This window comes from Prionailurus viverrinus, unplaced genomic scaffold, assembly GCF_022837055.1.
Source record: "Prionailurus viverrinus isolate Anna unplaced genomic scaffold, UM_Priviv_1.0 scaffold_40, whole genome shotgun sequence".
In the NCBI taxonomy this organism is placed as follows: Eukaryota; Metazoa; Chordata; class Mammalia; order Carnivora; family Felidae; genus Prionailurus; species Prionailurus viverrinus.
The window spans coordinates 1470081-1488617 of NW_025927608.1; the positions used below are offsets into that span (position 1 = coordinate 1470081).

Sequence of the window (18537 nt, forward strand, 5' to 3'; positions counted from 1 at the left end):
GCTTCTTTTTTAAGTATTTTAAATTACAAATTTAACCTAATAGATATAGAACTATTCATATTTCTCTCCATTTATGTGTTAGTTTGGTAAGTCGGTTTTTGTAGGAATATTTTCAGTCTATGTAAGTTTTTTAATTTATTGACATATAGTGTTTTCCATTACACACTTATTCTCTTTATTTCTATTTTATTTTTTAATGTTTATTTATTTTTGAGAGAGGGATAAAGAGACAGACAGACAGAGAGACAGAGGATCCAAAGCAGGCTCTGCACTGTCAGTGCCGAGCCTGATACGGGGCTCAACCTCATGAATCATGAGATCGTGCCCTGAGCTGAAGTCAGACACTTAACTGATTGAGCCACCCACGTGCCCTGTACTCTTTATTTTTAATGCCTTTGAGATCCCCTCTTAAATTCCTTTCGTTGGTAATTATGGATTATCTTTTTGTTCTTCCTAAATCACCACGAGTTTATCAATTTTATTAGTCTTTTGAAGGGGTAACTTTTGTTTTCTGGTCCATTCGTATCTGTTCTCATGTATTTTGTACCTCTCTTCTACTTTTTGGGGGGGGGGGTTTAATTTACTGTTTTTTTTAACTTCTTTGGAATGGATACTTAGGTTATGATTTTAAGCCTTTCTTTTTAATATATTCATTTAAGGCTATTGATTTTCTTCTAATCATGGCTTTAGCTGCATTCCACAGGTTTTAGCACTTTGTATTTTTATTAGCAAGTATCTAAAACATACTGTCTAATTTCCATTATGATTTCTTCTTTGATCCATGAGTAATTTAGATGATTATTTCTAAGTATTGGGATTGTCTCATATGGTTCCACTGTGGTCAAAAAAACATGCTATATTAATCAGCCCAAGCTGTGATAACAAAATGTCATAGATTGGATAGATTAAGCAAAAAATTATTTTCTCACAGTTCTGGAGGTTGGAAAGTCTAAGATCAAGATGCTGGAAAGGGCACAGTTCTGATGAGAGCTCTCTTCTTGGCTTGAAGACACCTGCCTTTTTTCTGTGTCCTCCTGTTGGAGAGAGAGAAAGAGAGAGAGAGAGAGAGAGAGAGAGAGAGAGAGAGAGAGAGAGAACACTCTGGTTTCTCTTCTGATAAGGCCACTGATCCCATCATGAGGCCCCCACCTCATGACCTCATCTAACTCTGATTACCTCCTAAAGTCCCAGTCTCAACTACCATCACATTAAAATTGAGGACTTCAAATAATTTGGGGGAGGGATACAACCATTCAGTCCACAGTGTGTACTGTTAGTATTGTAATCCTTTGATTAACTTCCCTTTTACTTGGGATTTGTACTTCTCTTTTATTTAGGATTTAGAATACATCATTACATGTAAAACTCTTTATGTATATTTGCAGATTTTGTGCTCAAGCTTTTTCCTAGCTTTGTGATGCATGAGAATATTTTAATCTTCTTTTTTACTTTGGAACTTTTAAAATAACATGGGAATTCTCCTGTTTCTTGAAAATTTGTAGAAACTCAACCACAAAATTAACAGGATCTAGTCCCAATCTTGAATAAAACTTTTTGTAATTTCCCCAAAAGTTACCTACGTCATCAAGCCTTCGAAATGTGTCACTAAATTTACTATATTCTTATTTAAAGTTTGCCTTCTTGATATACCAGGGGCTTAGAGAAGTATTTTATAGCTTTTAAAATTTTTTATTACTTATGCTTCTATTTTCCTTATATCTAACAGCTGTACTTTATATGTATATTTATACTTTTTATTCAGTCTTCATACTTTTATGAGTATTATATCTTCATTGTGAACTTTGCCTTCATAAATGAAAGTTTTCATCTTTTTGTCCCATTTCATTTGTTTCACATACTTTTCATTTTGTATTTTTCCTCTTATTTGCATAAGTAAAACATATTTATTATAGAAAATTAGAAATCAGAAAAACTGAAAGTCACCCTTAGATAAACACTATTTTTTTTCGAAGAACTAACTTCTTTTTTCTAACAATGAATGTTTATTTTAAGGAAAATCAGGGGAAATACTGGCAAGAATAAAGAAAATAAAAATCCTATCATTTAGACCTCATCACTGTTAACATTTTGATGGGTAATTATCCAGGCTTTTTTTCTGCGTGCATTTATAAATGCATAAAACAATATGATTATACAGTATTTTTGACCTGTTTTCTAATAAACATGTATCATGAATTTATTTCAATGTCCAGAAGTATACTTTGTTTTTAAATGGCTGCTAGCATTGTGCTGCATGAATATACAGTTACTTAGTTTACCCTTTATTGTTAAACATTTAGATCGTCTCATTCATTCCATTTTATAAAATTTAATTAAATTGGCTTTTTGTTTTTTGTTTTTTTGCTATTACCCACCACCTAGGAGCAAACATCCTTTTATGTCAATTGTAAGCATTTTAAAATTGTTTCCTTATGATATGTCTCCACTGGTTAAAAATTTGCGTTCGCTGATCATTAAATATCCCCAAATTAAGATAACTATAACGTCCAGTCGTTCACCCATCAGGTGGGCAGGGATGCTGTCCGGTGTGGGTGACAGAAACCACGCTCTCTCACATGCTTCTAGCGGGAGTGTGAATCGAGATTCAAGAGAATCTTCCTTGAATGCAGTTTGGAAATATGTATCAAAAAGCAGCTGCCCTGGGTTTTCATTTTTACAGATGTTTCATGAGAAAACCTGATTTTTCCAAGATCTTATTGGAAAGGAATATACGTACGTGTCGTAAATCCAATCCTAACAGAGAAGAATTTTCTTAGGGATATTCCAAATAATGAATCCAGGTGCCCTGAAAATTTCCTGAAGTGTGCTTTTAAGCATTTAAAATTTCTTCTGACACCCGTATAAATCATGCTTGCCTTGGGGCTCTATTCAAAACAAAACCAAGATTTTATTATTCATATATGGTGGCATGTTAAGAACGGGGAGCGATCTGCTCCTTTTGTCCTCTGGGCTTTCCCAAGTGGGTAAAAAATCTTTAAACACCTTGCCCGCGTTTCTTGCCTGTGCATATTATATGTCTGTATTTTAACCGCCATCTGTCGGTGGGGATGCTGTGGTCTCGGGTCTGCGCGTGGAGTGTGAAATCTGGGCGCCCAGAGAAGAACTTGAAATCGTTGATGCTCGGACCGTTGCACGTGGTCTCACCGGCCACTTCAACTCCCCCGTCCCTTGTGTTTTGGTACAGGTGGCACACCGGCTCTTGGGGGCCCTGCTCGGCTACCTGTGGCGTCGGAATCCAGACCCGGGAGGTGCACTGCCTCTACCCGGGGGAGTCCCCGGCCCCCGCCGAGGAATGCAGGGATGAGAAGCCCCACGCTTTACAAGCCTGCAGTCAGTTTGATTGCCCTCCTAGCTGGCACATCGAGGAATGGCAGCAGGTACAGCAGACCGGGGACCCCACGGTCCGCCACGCCCGTGGCCGTTCAAGCCCCGACCCACCTGCTTCCGTCTCCTCAGTGTTCCAGGACCTGTGGCGGGGGGACTCAGAACCGAAGAGTCGCCTGCCGGCAGCTGTTAACGGACGGCGGCTTCTTGAATCTCTCCGATGAGTTGTGCCAAGGACCCAAGGCGTCTTCTCACAAGTCCTGCGCCCGAACAGACTGTCCTCCACATTTGACGGTGGGAGACTGGTCGAAGGTAAGGGCTGTCCCCAACCTTACTTCCTTTTCGCCCCCTTTTTTGTTTCAGCCTCTAATTATTTCCCCCACAAGATTCTGCGGCATGCGTTTGGGGGGGTGTGTCCTGGGGCCTCCAGTGGGGGTAGAGAGGCCTTCTGACATCAGACTCCATCTCAACAAATAAGAAAGGGCAGTCCCTGACCCGGCTGAGCTTCCCTGAGTCCTCAATCCCATGCCGGGCTCAAAGCCTGTTACAGTCCTCTGGTCGTACCATCCCACGACGGTGCAGGAAGCGGACGTCCCCTCCATCTCTGTGGACGAGGACACAGAGGCGCATTTGGATTGAGTGACTTTCCCAAGGGTAGAGCTAGGATCCGAGGCCACGTTTGTGCAATCCAAGGTTCGTACGAGGGCGTACGTCTTTCATGCAAGAGCGAGGGGTTTTGCTCCAGACGCACCCACGATGGATTCCCAGCTCTGTTGCCTGGACACTGGGCGTCCTTGTTCAGCGTGCTTAAGCTGTCTGAGCCCCATTTCCCGTTACTTAAATGCAGTGGTTGCCGTGAGCTTAACATGAGATATTAGGACAGAAGCACCTGGCAGAGTGGAGCCTTCTCATCTTCCCGAGGGAGAGCGCACATTGTTCTGGCCTAGGGTGGGTTCGCAGTGCCTCTGCCTGCTTGTTCTCCGGCTTTGTGTGTTCCTTGTTTTAGCGGGCTAGCTCAATTAAGTGCCAGTATTCAAACACTATCTTAATTGACAAGCTACCACTTATTGTCCTCATCTGGGCCACTGACAGTCGTCGATACATGTTTCCCTAAACCCTCAGAAAATGCTCAAGAAACAAACCCGTCCCTCCAGGGTCTGCGGGAGGAGCCCCAGGATCCAGCGACCGTGCTCACTCTGTCCAACTCCCAAGGAGCCAGAGCCAACGGGTGGCCGATACTCTCCCCCATGAATTGCTAGGTTGCAGGTCAGAAACACGAGGGGCAGGAAAACCGTTTCCTCCTACAGTCAGGGTCTGGATGGACAGAGGTGGCTGCTAGAGGCGAGGCATCTTTCCGAGGCTAGCGACGGGGAAGGACAGGTAGGAATCTGCCCTGGGGATCTTCATCTGTAAAAGCTGGCTTGCTTTGTTTCCCCTCCTCTGGCCCCAAGAAACAGTGGAAGTATTCCTTTGAGACTGGGTCAGGCGGGGGGAAGTGGGCTAAGGTGTTGGTGTCTAGGGAGGCTGGTGGGCAGACAGTATTGATGGCAGTCACCCAGCTGAGCCCCAGGTGTGAAGACCTGCTGCTCCCCCTTGGAGGAGGTCAAGGGCCCAGTTACCATCTCCACGAGGTTAGGGGTAGAGCTGCAGGGGGCAGAAGGGCCGGGCACTTGTGCGGAGAGCTCTCAGCGCCGCGTGATGCTTCGTCTCCTGGCTACACTAAGGGTGCCCAGATCCGACCACGCGGCCATCTCTTGACAAGCTGGGAGCTCCTGAGAAATGAAGAATCTTGAGCCCCCCCACCCCCACCCCCGGCCCCCAGGCCAGCCCTCAGGATCCGAATCTGCATCTCAACAAGCTCTCCAGGTGTTGTAAAGCACATCAGAGCTTGAGAAGCATTTCCCTACCTGCCCCTCATCCTTATCAGGGTTGCGCAGCCCTCGAGTTTGTGTCCAAAGTGGGAATGGCTCTGGGTAATAGTCTCTCTGGGCAAGTGCTTCCTAACCTGAGGGGAAAAGGCAGGAAGGGAAGGGCAGGAAGTGAGCAGAGGTCACGGAGAAAACAGGCACCTTGTTTTGGATGCAGCCAGGGAGGACCTAGAACCCCTCCCATGCTCTAAAATACGCCTTTCTGCTTCTCTCTTTTCTCCTTTTCCCTAAGAACAGACAGCCCTTGTCAGTTCCATCTTGTGTTCTAGAACAAACTCTTCTCATTGGCCTTTTAGAGTGGAGACTGGGCGTGTGTCCCTCTCCTGTCCATTCTCGATGTGAGCAGTGAATTTGCTGCTCCCGGTTCTGCATCACTGAAGTAACACTGTTATTATGTCCAGTCGTGCTTCCCGTTGGGTCCTTGCTTTTGTCCTCACTCTCAAATCGTGGATCCAGGCCCGAGCTTCCCTCTTCTGTGAAGTCTTCCGCCCCTGAAATCGCACAGCACTTCCCAGCTTGAACTCACAATGACCCAAGGTTTTATGGCATTTCCCTGGGGAGCTACTTCCTGAGCGTGCATATGTTTTCCCGTCTGGCCTACAGTGTCCTTGTGGCCAGTGACCATGAGACCCGTGAGGTCCTGGGGCCCAGCAAGCTCTGAACAGGTAAATACCCTTCCCCGAGAGTCTTTGCAAAGTCAGGGGGAAACGCGGAGTTCTGTTGAAGTGATGACCTTTCGAAAAGCTCAAGCCTGCTAATGAAGACAAGCAAATCTTTCATCGGGAGGCTTGTTGCTGGGAGGAAAGGGAGACAGGAGAGAAGGCTACCCACGCGAGCTGGCTGGGACCTGAGGCTCGTCAGTTTCCTAGGCAACCCCTGGGCAGGGTGAGGGCAGGCTGATGGTCACCGCAAGAGATCAGCGCAGGCACAGGCAAGACCTGGTCCCGCTCCCAGCCAAAGCTGCATCTCTAGAAGTCTTCCCTGCGAGAGCGAGGGTGGGTGTGCTCACATGCCCGGGAAGGCAGAGCCGGCCTCGGGCTCTGAAACCAAAAGCCAGCATCCAGACTCGGGCCCAGTCAGGCGCACGTGTTGGGTTTCCTGCGGGGTTCAGCTTGTCTCCCGTTAGTAGACATTCCCTCTCATCTCAGACTTGCTTTGTTTTGGCAGAGAGTGATGCCAAAATCGCCACCCTCCCCAAAGGTTTCTGCCAGACCAGTCCTTGTGCCACAGGCTGGCTCACTCGGGGGCAGCCATCCATCTTGTGGTTCTGGATAAGGCCTTTCTGCGTTGAAACTGGCCACTAACCCTGGACACAGAAAGGCTCAGGAGCCATGCCAGGATTTCCATCTCTCACCGAGCCAGACCTCTCGGCCTGCAGCCGGAACAGCCCTCTCTCCTGACACTAGCTCTATTCATGGCTGCTGGGGCTTTGTTCGTTCGTTGGCTTGTTGGTTTTTAGATCTGAACTACACGTCAGGCAGAAAGAAGCCTTCGACTCTTACACTGCATTCCCAGTTGTAAGAAGGGAGCATTGACTCCTGCGTGGGGCAGTCTTCCCAAACGGCGGATTTCTGTGATCCGCGGACCCCTTGCTGAAATCCGTTCCTTGACTGAAATCCAGAAACCGTTCCTCATTGTGTACCCTCTATATCTTGATGGAGCGTTTGACCATTTTGTCTGCCTTCATCATTCTCCTTCATGATGTTTCTTGGTGGTTTTTTTTTTCATTTTTCCTGTTTACCTAACTACATCTTGTCTACTGGTTTGTCTTCCTCCAAGTCTCCAAAAAGCTCAACATTTGATCAGATACTTAATGCATATCAGTGCATTTTTCCTCCAGAGCTGATTCTGTGTCCTGACCTCGTCTCTGGCTTCTATAAATAAATTCCCTATCTCCAGGAACAGTCTCTAACCCTCTGTTCAGTATGGTGTCTGCAGGTGTCCAAATAGGATGTGCCTTCATCCTGGGAAAGCAAAGAGACAGCCACTTAATTCCCAACCGCCTCCCCACCTTGCTTCTGTCTCTTGTTAGTATATCACCACCTTTCCAACACTTGTGATCGTCTCTGACTTCTTCAGCTCCTGTGTTCAGCCACCAACGTCTGCTAGCTCTTTAATTCTTGAAATACAGCCATATGCCAAGTATAAAGGAGATCTCTTTAATGAGAACTTTCACAAAGAACAGCTCAAGATATGTCCTGGACACATGGGTTTATAAATACGGCATTCTAATTTTTAATAGACTCATTAACTGTGACTCATGAGAGCAGTGGTGTGTTGGGGCCCATCCATTCCAGCTTGTGAGAACCAGCTGTCATCTCTTAACTCGTTCTCGATTGATAGCTTGAAATCAGCCATGGTGGAAGCATTCACGCACAGAAGTCGGCACACGTTATAGTCAGTGCTGTCTCCCCAAGAACTTGTGAAGCATTTAGCAGCACACAACTGTATGAGAGGGTTACACACACACACACATGCACACACACACACACTTCTCATTAATGAGACACTTTCAGCTTATTGATAGTTACTTGGGATGGTAGTGATCTCAAGAAGTTCCAATGTCTGGGGGCATCTGGGTGGCTCAGTTAAGCATCTGACCTCAGCTCAGGTCATGATCTCACTGTTCGTGGGTTCGAGCCCCACATCGGGCTCTGTGCTGACAGCTCGGAGCCTGGAGCCTGCTTCAGATTCTGTGTCTCCCTCTCTCTGACCCTCCCCCATTCATGCTCTGTCTCTGTCTCAAAAATAAATAAACATTAAAAAAATTAAAAAAGAAATGAAAGAAGTTCCAATGTCTGGACTCTTTCAAAAAGTTTAAGAACCTTTTGGGCTTCTCTAAGGTGTTCTTTATTTTTATCTTCATAATTGGTGTTTGGTAAAGCTAGTTAATATCTTATCTCTAGATGGAAATCCATTCTGTCAGTCCTATCCTTCAGGATTAGTTTGATCTTGATCCAAGGTGATTAATCTAAATACATTAGGTATTCCTTCTATGAATAGAAGAATATTCCAGCTTACAAGGTTTATTCTAAAATCTTCCTTTTCCTCTTTTTATTATGTAGTATTCATTATATGTTTCTTAATATTAATAATTTTGTACATCACCACTCTTCTACTTGAATAGTAATATCTTTTTAGACTTAATATGGTAGTTTGTTCTTACATTTTGACCCACTTGAAATATACCCAGTGCATTCAAGTCCATACACTTCTCTCTGTTCTATTTATGTTAATTAATACACACACACACACACACACACACACTCCTGAATATGCCTTATTTTCTTGACTAGGTTGTAGATGCCAGAGGGGAAGGACCATCTCTGCATATATGTGTCCCACCTGGTGCTTGGTAAATACTTGTTGACTAAAATAAAGAGATTTATAAAAGCTTCTTCTAAATTGAACAGGCCTGATCGGTTCACCAGCAGACATTGACCACACCCTGCTGTATCGATTGCCCTGGGCACTGGGGACCTGGGGCAGCCAAGAAGGAGGTCTTCATGAGCTCACAGTTGAATGAGGCAGATACAAAAAATTGTGACTGACAAGCCAGTGAAGGGCTCCCATCTACAGGACTGTGTGAAGAATGGAGGGGAAACATCCGGGTCTGCGTGGGTCCCGGGAAAGTGTTGCAGAAGTTGCAGGTGTAAAACTGGGTCTTAGAGGCTGAGCGCAGGCCGGGTGGAAATGAGACAAAGGGGGTCCAGGCAGTGGCAGGAGTGCACACAAAGGCACAGGTTATGAGCTTGGCGGTCTTACGTGGCTTGAGATTAGGTTGTAGCAAAGAAATGGAAGAAGGTGAGACAGGCGGAGAGGAGAGGTTGCCACCAGACCGGGGAGGACCTCGGTGTGTGTGGTTGTCTCTGTGGTCATTGAGGGCACGGAGAAGGGTTCTGAATAGGGGAGTGAAACGCAAGGCTTTCAGGCATGTGGTTCTGGCAGCAGTGTGAACAGCTCGTTGGGGGAGAAGGAACCAGAGCCTAGGAGACCTTGTTAGATGGGTTGGAATAAAACCAATGAGAATAAGGAAGCAGTCAGGCAGAGAACAACAGTAGATAGTGTTGGGAGATGTTTCTTTAGCAGATAGAGTGGGCAGATTTGGTGACTGAACTGGTAAGATTTGAGCGGAAAAGAGGGGTGTGGTCAAGGGATGAGAGATGGCATTAAGTTTAAAGTTAATTGGGGAAGGAAAAAGACATTTGGGAGATGACCCGAAAGGGAGACAAAATGAGTTTATTTTGAAATGTGTGTAGTTTGAGGGTCTGTCAAGGCACCAGTAAAGATTTGCAGCTCAAGAGAGATCTGCAGGATGGTTATAATTGGGGGAAGCATCCACGTTTAAGGGGTAGTTGAAGCCATGGACAAATGGATACTGTGACACGTCAGCATATATTGTCCATGGCAGTTCCTCTGAAAATAGTTAGAAAATAGTGAAGAAAAACCACAATGGCAGCACAGCTGTTTAATATCCCCAGATCCCTCGTGGCGAGGGGAATGAAGAGGTACAGACCTCCAGGCACAAAGAAAAGAAGTCACAGTGGTGAGAAGCACAGCCCAGGGAATGGCATCAGCAATGTCGTAATAACTTCGTCTGGTGACAGAGGTGACTCCACGTACTGTGGTGAGCATTTCTTAATGCATGGAGAGTTGTGAAATCGCTAAGTTGGACACCTGAAATGAATATAATACCGTGTGTCAACTATACTTCAATTTAGGGGCTCCTAGGGGTTCAGTCGGTTGAGCGTCTGACCTCGGCTCAGGTCATGATCTCACAGTCCATGAGTTCAAGCCCCGTGTCGGGCTCTGTGCTGACAGCTCGGAGCCTGGAGCCTGCTTCCGATTCTGTGTCTCCCTCTCTCTCTGCCCCTCCCCTGCTCTTGCTCTGTCTCTCTCTGTCTCAAAACTAAATTTAAAAAACATTAAAAAAAAAAACTATACTTCAATTTAAAAAACAACACAGAAAACAGAGCAATGAGAACTGCTAAAGGAAAGAAAAAAAACACAGATGGTCACGTTAACACAAGTGCTATACGTGGGTGAGGCCAAACCATACCCAATAGTGGAGACTGTGCAGGAGCTGTAAGTTTAACAGCTAGACCGACATGGAGACGATAAGAGGCACGGAAGTCAACCATATGTGACCCCTCGGGGTCTGAGACCAGTAAGTGATGGGAGAGGACTCCAGGGCCAGGCTGTGGCTGAGTGCAGGGGACACACGCACACCTACGCGGGCCTTAAGAGGGCTGGAGAGCACGAGGGAAACACACCCCCTTAAGAGTGCGAAGAAATACCCAGCAAACCTGCCGCGATTGTAATCCAAGCTGAGACAGGACACAAAGCGGAAGTGATGGACGCCCGGACCCCTGGGCGTGGAGGAGTCCAGAAGATAGGAATCTCAGGACTGTGGCCACACTGTTGACTACGTCTCCTTAACACCACAAGAGGGAATAGTAAGGACCCTGAAACACTCCCACCCCGTTACACTCTCCTAAAAGTACAGAAAAAAAAAGATCTCATTTAAATAGGGGTGTCAGCACACCCCATACAAAGATGCTGTAAAAGTGTCAGTAACATAGCAACATCATGGAAATGCGGCCTTGATGCAGATGAAAATATAACTTACTATTTTGAAGCGAGCTAAGAGAAGTTAAGAAATACACAGGAACAGATCGGAAATAGAAAAGCCCGGAAATGAGCTGAATAAATAACCGGGGTGTGAAGGAAAGGAGCTAACGTGGTCCAGGAGTGAACCAGAAAACTTAAGGGGAGGGTTCCAGAAATGGAGAGTAAACTAGAAAGAAGCGTAGTAAGAGAAGTGATAGAAAGGAGGGAATTGAAAATAATCAAAGAGAAATAGGAAGAATCCAAGCAAAAAAATATTAGATGGAAGGGAGGGGAAAAAATCCAACGTGTAAGTATTTGCTAGAGTTCCAAGAAAATGAAACCAAAACAACAGGACAAAACTATAAAGAAAATCACCATGTAACACAAATCGCGGTATTGAAAGGGCACACCACGCCCCTAGGAGAAGTGACCTAGTACCGCCAACATCAAGACATCTTCTGCTAAAAGTGCCGGAGTTTAAAGATGAAGAAAAATGTTATTTGTATATCCAGGCGAAAAGGCCAAGTCACTTACTAGGGAAAGAAAGTCGGGTTAACATCAGACTTCTCACCAATGCCACTTCACAGGGGAAAACATTGGAACAACATGTTTAACAAACGAAGAGAAGGGAAATGTGAGGCGAGGATTCTCTAGCCTCCCAAGGTGACCTCCAAGTGTAAAGGTCACAGGTACTTACAAAGTTGTAAGAACTCAGGGTGTGTTGTTCCCATGAGCTCTTCCAAAGGAATCTACCAGATTTCTGTGGCATAAATAGTAGAAGCTTTGGCATATGGTTGCTGCTCTGTGAACTGTAATTTATTGCACTGATTCTGTCACTTTCTCTCTCTCTGAGTTGGGAACATTCTCTAATGGCACCCTAACTTTGAACTTAGCAGACACGAGGTCACATCAGACCTCCATCCCGAAGAGGGGTTTGCAAAGGATGCTCCCATTCATGATGAGGAGGGGGAAATAATCCTGTATTTATCATTAGAAATGGCTTATGAGTGGAGACTGGCAGTGATGTTACTCACTGTTACATGAACCAAAATTTAAAAGTTGACGTTAATTTGTTATTATATGGGAGACTCCTAGATGATGATGTGACTTGGTTAAAAAAAAACAAACAAATCATAACGTGGCAAATGGCAGTGTTAAGTTATTTATTCAAAAGCATACGAAAAGCTTTTCTCTGTACTGAAAATATTAATAGTTTAGGGCTTTCTGTTAAAGAGGACACTCAAGGATTTTAATTTTTTTTTAATGTTTATTTATTTTTGAGACAGAGAGAGAGCATGAACAGGGGAGGGGCAGAGAGAGAGGGAGACACAGAATCCGAAACAGGATCCAGGCTCTGAGCGGTCAGCACAGAGCCCGACACGGGGCTCGAACTCACGGACCGTGAGATCATGATCTGAGCTGAAGTCGGACGCTTAACCGACCAAGCCACCCAGGCGCCCCATCAAGGATTTTAAAAGAAAATTGCATTCCCCTCCTTTGAAACTAACATAAAACCCACAAAGAGAATGGAAGAGAGGGAACACTCCGTCTTCAGTGAACAATGAAGTGGCCACAATCCCAAACTGTAAATCATGGAACGCACCTGCCAAAGACCGTAACATCTGGCCCCAAACGAGAAGGGAGCCTGGCAGAAATCCCTCAGGCGCCGAGTGCAGTGTAGACCACCCCCCCCCCCCCCCGGGAGGACGCGGGACAGCCCTCCAAGGCCCGTTCAACAGTCCTTCGACTACAGAGAACAGACGAGGGCTAGACCCGGAGCTGCCCTTGTGTCCCTGCGGAACCATGGGCCGGGTGGCGCAGAAGGACACGCGGCATTGTAGGCCTCCCAACCCAGGAGGGCGGCCGGAGATGAGGTGGCATGTGGTGGCCGTGTTGTCACACAGGGAGCCGGTCATCGAAGAGACGGTTCTCGGCGTCCCGCCAGCCACTCGAATGCCAAGAGCTGAACAGGCACGCGGGCAGCAGAAATGAAATTGTGGTGCCAGAGCGTCACACACAAGTGAGGTAAACTGCTCATCCCCTGCCCTTGTTGTTCCCAAACAGCTGCACTCATGACTCCAGCCTAAAACCTAGGCATCCCCATCGGGGGATGGGGGGCGAGGAATTGAAGGCGAAGGAGGAAATCAGGTCTCCGGGAAGGGAACAGAAAGCAGCGGTCACGTGAACGGTGGTAGCATCTTTGGGATGTTCCAACAAGTAGAGTTCCAACAAGTAGAGTCTATGTTCCCAAGAAAATTACAGTCATGGCGTCCGGGGCGGAAGGTGGCTTTAAAGTTAGGTTTGAGCTCGAAAGGAGATGGTAGGTCAACAAAAGGAGAAGGAAAGATAACTGGAACATTCATGGGGGGAGGGGTGGGGAACAACAGAAAAGAAAAATTAAGAAGAGCAGAAATACAAGGTTACCTTACAAGCAACAACAAAATTAAAGTGAAAACCGAGATACCGCGTGCAGGCTGGAAGGACTCACGTACAGGGATAGGAGAAAGAGTACAGATGTGAAGTTGGTTTTCAGAGGCAGTGATGGATGTGGGAGACAGAGAGGAGATCACACCCAAGCCCACTGGAATTCCTGAAAAGAGCAGAACAAATGGAACAGAAAATGAAAGAGAATGGGGCACCTGGGTGGCTCAGTCGGTGAAGCGTCAGACTCTTGATTTTGGCTCAGGTCATGATCTCATGGTTTGTGGGTTTGAGTCCCACGTCAGGCTCCGCACTGACAGTGGGGAGCCTGCTTGGGGTTCTCTCTCCCTCTCTGCCCCTCCCTGTGTCACACGTGCTCTCTCTCAAAAATAAACATCAAAAAAAAAAAAAAAAAAGAACAGTCAGCAATGACATCTCAGAACAGAATGTACATATCAGAAACCCTGACGTTACCTGGGCAGCATCATGAATGCTACCTGGAGGTTTGGAAGGAAGAGGTGGCAGGAATGAACGGGTTTATTTCCTCATCTTTCCTAGCCAGTAGATACTCTCCTAAGTCCAAACGTGTCATTAAAAACAATCATCGAAATATCTTGTTGGTTTCTACAATTTTTGTTTTTTTAATTTTCTTTCTTAACATTAGAGGGTTCTTTTTGGGAATTCATTGCCAGGGTGAAAAAAAAAAAGGTCAGACATTCACCTTTTTTTTTAAGAAATTAATTTTATAAAAAAAATGTTTTTAGGTTTACTTATTTTGAGAGAGTGTGCAAGAGGGGGAGGGGCAGAGAGAGTGGAAGAGAGAGAATCCCAAGCAGGCTCCACACTGTCAGCACAGAACCCGACTGGGGGCTCGACCCCATGAACCATGAAATCATGACCTGACCTGAAATCAAGAGTCAGATGCTTACCTGACTGAGCCACCCAGGCGTCCCTCAACATCTCTTTTAATTCTACTTTAGTTCCCTTTTTTTCTAATACACCTAACGAAACTGCATTACATTTTTCAATTAAAATTGCATGTACACACAGTGATTATCAAATATCAATGTTATACACACATGGATGACCAAATATTAATGTGACTTTATGTGAAGCAGTTGGAGCGGGTTTTTTTTTTTTAAAAAAAACACAAACTTTCCTTTTGTGTTTATTTCTTGAAGTCTTGGTTGTGGGTATGTATCTTTTTTTTAAAAGCACAATTATCTTACTTTATAAATAAATAGCTAAAAAATAAGTCAGATATCAATCACAATGCCAAAAAATCCTCATGACGGGAGATTACTGGAAATTAATTGCCATCTCAGGAGGAAGGAAGGAAGAAGAGGAGGAAACTTCCCACATTATAAAAGATAAGTCAAAAAAAAATAGTGGGGATGAAAATATGGCGTAGGGAATGCAGTCAGTGATACCATGAGAACATTGTGTGGTGACAGCAGGGGACAGCACTTGCCGTGGTGGGCACGGAGTACTGGATCGACTCGTCCAATCGCCGTGTTGTACCCCTGAAGCTCATGTAACATTGTGTGCCACGTATACCTGAGTTAAATAACAGAGAAATAAAAAAGAGGAGGCGTTCGCGCCCAGCAACCGGCAGCCGCACGTACAGCCCCCCTTGTTGTCCCAGTGGAGACGTGGCTGTTGGCTGCGTCGTCGGCCGACGCTCCATGTGACCGGTGCACGCTTCTCCTTGCAGTGTTCCGTCAGCTGTGGCGTTGGAACCCAGCGAAGAAAGCAGGTGTGTCAGAGGCTGACCGCCAAGGGCCGGCGCGTCCCCCTCAGCGAGGTGATGTGCAGAGATCTCCCAGGGCCCCCTCTCGTAAGATCTTGCCAGATGCCCGCCTGCAGTAGTAAGTATGGAATGGCCACACTCCGCTGGGTGTGCCCGTGCTGTTCCTCTCGTCCCGATGGCTTCCTTTCCCGTGAAGCAGCACATTTCTGATCTGTGGGTAAAGCAGACCAAGCAGAACTCAGAATTGCTGTGAGCAGCAGCCGGTGCAGTGTTGAGCAGGAGATACAGTTGTAAGGCAAGCCGGCCTTAATATGTCCACCCACCTTGACAGACGGCCTCTGTTCTGTGGCCTCGCTTGGATTTATACTGCCTTCTTCCTTCGCTTGACCACGGTTTCTTCCACTTATGATTAATTCATGAGTATTCCTTGTAGAAGTGAAGCCAAACTAGTCTCCGGTTTCCTTCGCCAAGGATGCGTTCGGATCCATTCTAGTGAGAGTGGAACAGCTAAGTAGGTTTAGGTATTCAAGCATCTCTTCTTGTGTATACAGTAAAACCTTGGACCTCGGTGAGTAACTTGTTCTCCGAGGGTTCCGCAAGACGAGCAAACATTTGTAGTAAATGTTAACTTGATAAACGAGCGTTGTCTTACAATACGAGTAGGACGTGATGCCGAATGTCACGTGATTTATACCTGAGCCAATGGCTCTTGAGTTTTGCTTTGATTATACAAGTGCTTTTGACGACAGGCATGTTTCTGGAGTGAATTATGCTCGCAAACCAAGGTTTTACTGTAATCTGAAACCAGCAAGGAAAACATGAAACACTGCTTCAATTCTAAATGATAAGCTCAGCTTCAGGACTTAATAAGGTAGCTTCATTATATCCAAAAGCTAATATGCATATGTCACATTCCTCTGTATTTTCAGTGTAGATGAGAGAATGTTTACACATGCCTCTGTGGGTTCCAGGTAGGACGATGGGTGGTAACAAGTGAGTTGGGGGCTGGCCCTACAGCAAATGAAAATAACCACCCCAGGAGAGGTGGAGTTCGGAGCTAGGGGGAAAGCCATACCAGGACTGTGCAGCTTCTGGGTCTGTTTCTTGCTTTGTTTTTCACTGTGATCAATGACTCACCTGTAAAGTAATATTAATTACCTCAGGTACCCTCCTGAGCTTATGGTAAGAAAAAAAAAATCAGAAATTAACTATTATGTTCATGCTGCTTAAGGGGAAAAAAAAAAAAAACCTTAGATATAAAATCCAAATTTACCCACAACTTTCTGGGAGAAACTCATAAAACAAAGTTTAAAAAAAACAGTTACAAGTTAAAAAAAAGAAGCGGAGGCTCTTTTTGGCTGTTAATTGAGCATTTATTGGTTGGAACTCCTCGCATGCACTAAGCCATTCAGCCCCCAGCAATTTGTGAGACACATATTATTCCCATTTAGAGATGAGGAACCCAAGACTTAGAGAACGTATGAGGCTTGACCGAAGACCCGTAGCTGCCGGTTGGACGCCTTGGCCTGTTTGACCACAGGTCTGTGTGATTCCTGAGTCCACACCCTTAGCTGCCTCTTTATGCTGATTGATAGACAACGTTAACTTTTTCCCTTGGGAATTCCTTGAGACCAGATTTTCAAACTCTTGAGACTCCAAGTTCCATGGTGTCCTGGAATTTAAGAATGCCTGGGGCCTAGGGCACAGGGTCGTCCTTCAAAGTGCTTATCGACTTGGTTTTTAGTAATTGTGGACAGTTGCACGTGGCGGTGCGCTTAGACCGCAAGCTGCCTTCGAGGAGAGTGAACTTCAAGGCGTCCAGGCGCTTCCTCGAAGATCATCGCAGCATGTGGCGTGCCACGTGGTGCAGGTGAACTTAGAAACTGTCACGGCGTGCAACACAGAGCAGGGTAAAATTACAAGTTTTAGAGAGAGCGAAAAAAGCAAGCAAAAGGACGGTGATACGTCTCTTTCCCCACCCCATTCCCTGGCTTGCCAAACGCATGGGGCATGGAAAGCAGAGAAGGGAGGGGAACGCCCGCTCCCAGCCTCACCCCAGCGGGGCCTCCGCTTCCTCCGTGGCCTGGCTCCCGCCATCACCTGTGCTCAGTGGCCTTTGCTTGCTGAAATCTGGCTTCTCCCTTTGCACCGTGATGGGGCATCCTCTTCTTCCCGGAGCCAGGAGGTGCGCTCAGGGGCTCACGGGTCCTCCGGACCCCTGCGGTCTGGCGCCTTCCCTGCTTCTCCCCCCCCCCCCCCCCCCCCCCGCCCGCCACCCTGAGCTCAGCGCCACCTCTGCCCTTGACGTAGCTTCCAGGGCATCACGTGCAGCGGTTAAAGCCTCACTGCAGTTTTCTTGCTCGCTCTGCACCCCCCGCCTCGATCACCTGCTCACTTCAACCCCGGCTTTACTTTTCAGGTGATATTTGTTTGGCTTTGGGTTCCCCGGTCTGAGCTACTAGGATTTGCTGAAGGAAATAGCATCACGTTCTTCGTGCTCATGCTGATTTACCTGGGCATCGAGTGTTTTTCTTTTCCCCCGTGTTTCCTAAGAATTCCTTAGACATTCACCATAGAAGCTATTGTTAACTACTGCGTTTCCCATTTCTCTGTTAACTACCCCAACTCCTAATTTCCCACTTCTCTGTTGACGGACTCGTCTTTTACTCCACTGGGAATAGCAAGGCCTATCTGCCATAGTGTCCTCTGACTTTCCGCCCCCCTTCACCTCATTTCTGCCCCATCTGCCCCCTGAGATTGGAAATGTGTGGCCTTCTTTGTGGGCCCGACCCCTGCATGATTGGAAGGGGCCTGAAGACGAGAAAGACCGAGTCCACCTGTGCTGTGGTCTTTATTCTCTTTCAAGCCCCCACCTCTCGCTAAGCATCCTAACTGGTGCCTCCAGTTTAAGTAAAACCCATCCTCTTTGTTTATTTTTTTTTAACTATTATTTTTTTTTAATTTTTTAACGTTTATTTATTATTGAGAGACAGAGAGACACAGAGCGTGAGCAGGGGAGGGGCAGAGAGAGAGGGAGACACAGAATCCGCAGCAGGCTCCAGGCTCCGAGCTGTCAGCACGGAACCCGCCTCGGGGCTCGAACTCACGAACTGTGAGATCATGACCTGAGCCGAAGTCGGTCGCTCAACCGACTGAGCCACCCAGGCACCCCATTAACTATTATTTTTGAGACAGGGAGAGAGACAGACAGACAGCGTCAGCTGGGGAGGGGCAGAGAGAAAGGGAGAGAGAGAAACCCAAGCAGGATCTGTGCTGTCGGAGCAGAGCCTGATGCGGGATTGAGGCCACGAAGCGTGATCGCGACCTAAGTCATGATCAAGAATCCAATGCTCAACCACCTAGCCCCCCAGGCATCCCCAACCCATTCTCTTTGGGTGAATGAATTTTGTTGATCTTCATTTTGACCATGTTCATGGGCAGTTGGGTGGAGGGCGGGTGGGAGAGATTTCTTGAGCACCACAC

The 18537-nt window shown here is 46.4% G+C and overlaps 1 protein-coding gene across 3 annotated transcripts in view; it reads left to right on the forward strand.

Annotated features, from left to right (window-relative positions):
- ADAMTSL3 (ADAMTS like 3) overlaps positions 1–18537 on the forward strand; it is a 355448-nt gene that overhangs the window by 259523 nt on the left and 77388 nt on the right. For all 3 annotated transcript variants that reach the window (XR_007149622.1, XM_047846695.1, XM_047846696.1), the window contains exons 18-20: positions 3206–3398; positions 3478–3657; positions 15019–15172. Coding sequence is in view for 2 of the 3 variants with exons in the window: in XM_047846695.1 (XP_047702651.1) it covers positions 3206–3398; positions 3478–3657; positions 15019–15172 (527 nt within the window). In the remaining variant the exon portion in view is untranslated. The remainder of the gene's footprint in view (positions 1–3205; positions 3399–3477; positions 3658–15018; positions 15173–18537) is intronic.